At 52.2% G+C, this 4414-nt stretch overlaps 1 protein-coding gene across 1 annotated transcript in view; it reads left to right on the top strand.

The window, feature by feature from the left end:
• The window catches only part of clasp2 (cytoplasmic linker associated protein 2), a 50452-nt gene that overhangs the window by 40002 nt on the left and 6036 nt on the right, over nt 1-4414 (top strand). Inside the window, 7 exon segments of the mRNA XM_083685033.1 lie at nt 12-31; nt 404-567; nt 663-709; nt 712-740; nt 2712-2855; nt 3000-3143; nt 4198-4304. Coding sequence (XP_083541159.1) covers nt 12-31; nt 404-567; nt 663-709; nt 712-740; nt 2712-2855; nt 3000-3143; nt 4198-4304 — 655 coding nt within the window.

Below are 4414 nucleotides of genomic sequence, written 5' to 3'. Positions count from 1 at the left end.
TGTCCCTGCAGGCGACAGCCAATCAGCATGTGTATGGAGTGATTATGGGTCATTGATGACTGATATCAGGTTCTGTAATGTGGTGAATGGTAACAGAGTTTGTTCCTGCTGCTTGCTGTCTGGAGTGTGACATGATTATTGGTTGTGTGTGTGTGTGTGTGTGTGTGTGTGTGTGTCACTGTAGCTGTTTACTAATTATGGCGTGATGTATGACTAATAGGTGATTGGTGATGAATGTTTTCATTTGCATGGAATCTTGTGTGTGTGTGGTGTTGCACGTGTGTGTGTGTGTGTGTGTGTGTGTGTGTGTGTTTGTGCGTATGTGTGTGTTGTGCATGTGCCTGTCTGTGCATGTCTCTGTAATAACTCCTCCTACCCCCCCCCACCCCCCCTCTCTCTCCAGGTGTTCAGCATGTTCCTGGAGACCCTGGTGGACTTTGTCCTGGTCCATAAGGAGGACCTGCAGGACTGGCTGTTTGTGCTGCTCACTCAGCTGCTCAAGAAGATGGGAGCCGACCTGCTGGGATCTGTACAGGCCAAGGTCCAGAGAGCCCTCGACATCACACGGTCAGTACCTGTCTGTCTGTCTGTCTGTCTGTGTGTGTGTGTGTGTGTGTGTGTGTGTGTGTGTAGCTGCTGTAACAGGTGTTTCTCCTCTGCAGGGAGTCCTTCCCCAACGAATTGCAGTTCACCATCCTGATGAGGTTCACTGTGACCAGACACAGACTCCCAACCTCAAGGTAGGTGTGTGTGTGGGTGCGTGTGGGTGGGTGTGTTTGTTTGTGTGTGTGTCATGAAGTGGGGATCAAGAAGATGGTATGTTCAGAAAATGTGTTGAGTTCAATGAAGGATGAGATGAAAGGAATGGAGAGAGGGAGGGGAGGGTAGGAGAGAAGGAGAGAAGGAGCAAGGAGGGAGGGTGTGAAACGCAGCGACTGCTTCTGCTTCTGCTTCCGCTTCGCTTCCGGACTCTGAATTTCTCAGTAACTATGGTAACTACTGCACTGATCTGACCTCTGAACCTCACGCCTGTTTAACGCTGGCCCCGCCTCTCACCCTGATGCCTGGACTGATTGGACGGCGGCTGACGCTCCAATTAAACGCACCACTGGCTTTGCTCCGCAGTGCTCCTCCTCTTCCTCACTTCCATCCTCTCCTCTTCTCCTTTCCTTTCCCATTTCCTCTCTCCACTGTCCCCTTTCCTCACTCCTCTCCTCTCCTCCCTCCCTCCCTCTCTCCCTGTCCAAATTCATCGTACGCACATTTAAAAACGCATGGAGAGAAATCAGACATTGTACACACCTTTGGCAGTACGAATGGCTGTTGTCCGTTAGTGAGTGTGCAGAGGAATGAATTCACCGCTTCAATACACTCCTCACTCCTCCCTCCCCTCCTCCCTCACTCCTCTCCTCTCCTCTCTCTTCACCCAGACTTCTTCTCTCAGTGGTTATTCCCCCCCATTTCCCTTTCCCACCCACCCTCCTCTCCTCTACCCCTCTACCCCTCACCCCTCCTCTCCTCCATCCCTCCCTCCCTCCCTCTTCCCCTCTACCCTTCCCTCCCTCCTCTCCTCTACCCCACCCTCCTCTCCTCTACCCACCCTCCTCTCCTCTACCCCTCCCTCCCCCCTACCCCTTCCTCCCTCCTCACCTCCACCCCTCCCTCCTCTCCTCCACCCCTCCCTCCCTCCATCTCCTCCACCCCATCCTCTCCTCCCCTCTACCCCCCCCCTCCCTCCCTCCCTCCCCTCCTCTCTCTCCCTCTCATCGTGTATTGACGCGGTGCTCTCCTCTCTCTCTCTGAAGCCTGAGCGGAGCGCGTGTTGCGGCGAGGAGAGGGCGTGGCAGGGGCGGGGCCGGGGTTAGGTTGCTTCCCCCCAGAGCGAGGCGCCACGCCTGCTGCCTGCACCAGCAGGTCACGGCCTGGAGCCAAGCTTCCCAGGTCAGTGGGCTCCGGGGGGAGCAGTTTTAATGACGCGCAGCACGCTGACATGTTAGGCGGACGATTTAGGTTGAGGCATATTTAGAGAGAGAGAGAGAAGGGAAAGAGGAGAAGAGAGAGAGAGATGGAGGGAGGGAGGAGGTGGATGTATGCATGTCTGGAGGAGGTTGCACTGGAAGCTTGTGTGTGTGTGCGCTGGGTTTTGGTTTTGTGTTTCATGTCACGTTGGTTTCTGAGTTTTCGTTGTTGTTGTTGTTGTTGACTCATATTCATGTATGGTTGTCCAGCATGATCAGTCTTCTGCTCCTCTGCTTTGGTTCTGCCTCCCCCCCCCCCCATCACCACCACCACCGTCTTTGTCAAACGGGTTCAAAACCACAAGATTTCATTTTTCGGAAATATGCTGGTAGAGATGTGTGTGTGTGTGTGTGTGTATGTATGTGTGTGTTATTATTATTTAGTTTTTTTATCATGTTTTGTTTTCCCAGTGTCAGGGGACATCAGTGTGTGTGTTGTGTGTGTGTGTATGGTGTGGAGTTGAAGTTTGTTTATTTATAGTCAGAAATACGGGAGGGCGTGAATGTGCATTGATGCATGTTTATACCTCTTTACGTGTGTGTGTGTGTGTGTGTGTGTGTGTGTGTGTGTTTTGACTAACATGTTTTTACTGCGCATTTTTGCAGGTGAATATACTGAAAGTGACTTGACTGCACATAGTGTGTCTAATGTCGTCTACAAATTGTGTGTGTGTGTGTGTGTGTTCTCCCCAGGTGAAAGTGGCCATCCTGAAGTACATAGAGACGTTGGCGTTGCAGATGGAGGCTCCAGACTTCGCCAACTCCAGTGAGACGCGGCTCGCTGTCTCACGCATCATCACCTGGACCACGGAGCCCAAGAGCTCCGACGTCAGGAAGGTACGCGCACACACACACACACACACACACACACTTTGTTTCTTTTTGATTGGTTAGTGTTTGCTATTGGCTGTGATGGATTGGCAGCTTGTGTCTTTGATTGGTCGCTGACCGTGTGTGTGTGTGTGTGTGTGTGTGTTGCAGGCGGCCCAGTCGGTGCTGATCTCCCTGTTCCAGTTGAACACTCCAGAGTTCACCATGTTACTGGGGGCGCTGCCCAAGACCTTCCAGGACGGGGCGACCAAACTACTACAGAACCACCTGAGGAACACAGGCAACGCAGCACAGGTAACACACACACACACCAACGCAGCACAGGTAACACACACACACACACACACACCAACGCAGCACAGGTAACACACACACACACCAACGCAGCACAGGTAACACACACACACACCAACGCAGCACAGGTAACACACACACACACACCAACGCAGCACAGGTAACACACACACACACCAACGCAGCACAGGTAACACACACACACACACCAACACATAACCACACACCAACGCAGCACAGGTAACACACACACACACCAACGCAGCACAGGTAACACACACACACACACACACCAACACTAACGCAGCACAGGTAACACACACACACACACACACCAACGCAGCACAGGTAACACACACACACACCAACGCAGCACAGGTAACACACACACACACACACACACACACACCAATGCAGCACAGGTAACACAGACACACACTAACGCACACACACCAACACCAACGTAGCACAGGTAACACACACACACACCAACGCAGCACAGGTAACACACACACACACACACACACACACCAATGCAGCACAGGTAACACACACACACACCAACGCAGCACAGGTAACACACACACACACACCAACACATAACCACACACCAACGCAGCACAGGTAACACACACACACACCAACGCAGCACAGGTAACACACACACACACACACACCAACACTAACGCAGCACAGGTAACACACACACACACACACACCAACGCAGCACAGGTAACACACACACACACCAACGCAGCACAGGTAACACACACACACACACACACACACACCAATGCAGCACAGGTAACACAGACACACACTAACGCACACACACCAACACCAACGTAGCACAGGTAACACACGCGCACGCACACACACACACACAAAGGCAGCACTGAAAACACACACACACACCAAGGCAGCACTGATAACACACACACACACACTGTTCTCCACAGGTATGTGTTGATAAGTGGTTTCTAGGTGGTTGTCATGGTATCAGGTGGAACTACAGATGAGCTGAGGTGTGTTAATGGGCATGTCTCTCCCTCAGGCACCAATGGGAAGCCCTCTGACACGCCACACCCCCCGATCCCCAGCCAGCTGGTCCAGCCCCCTCACCTCACCGACAAACACCTCTCAAAACACACCGTCACCCAGGTAACACACACACACGGTCAATAATCTACTTTTATAGACACACATGCATTATGTAAACATGGTTATCTAACTTATCTGTGTGTGTGTGTGTGTGTGTGTGTGTGTGTGTG

This window comes from Argentina silus (assembly GCF_951799395.1).
Source record: "Argentina silus genome assembly, chromosome: 14".
NCBI lineage: Eukaryota > Metazoa > Chordata > Actinopteri > Argentiniformes > Argentinidae > Argentina > Argentina silus.
The sequence above is the reverse complement of the archived record's forward strand: the minus strand, read 5'-3'. Positions and strand labels throughout refer to the sequence as shown.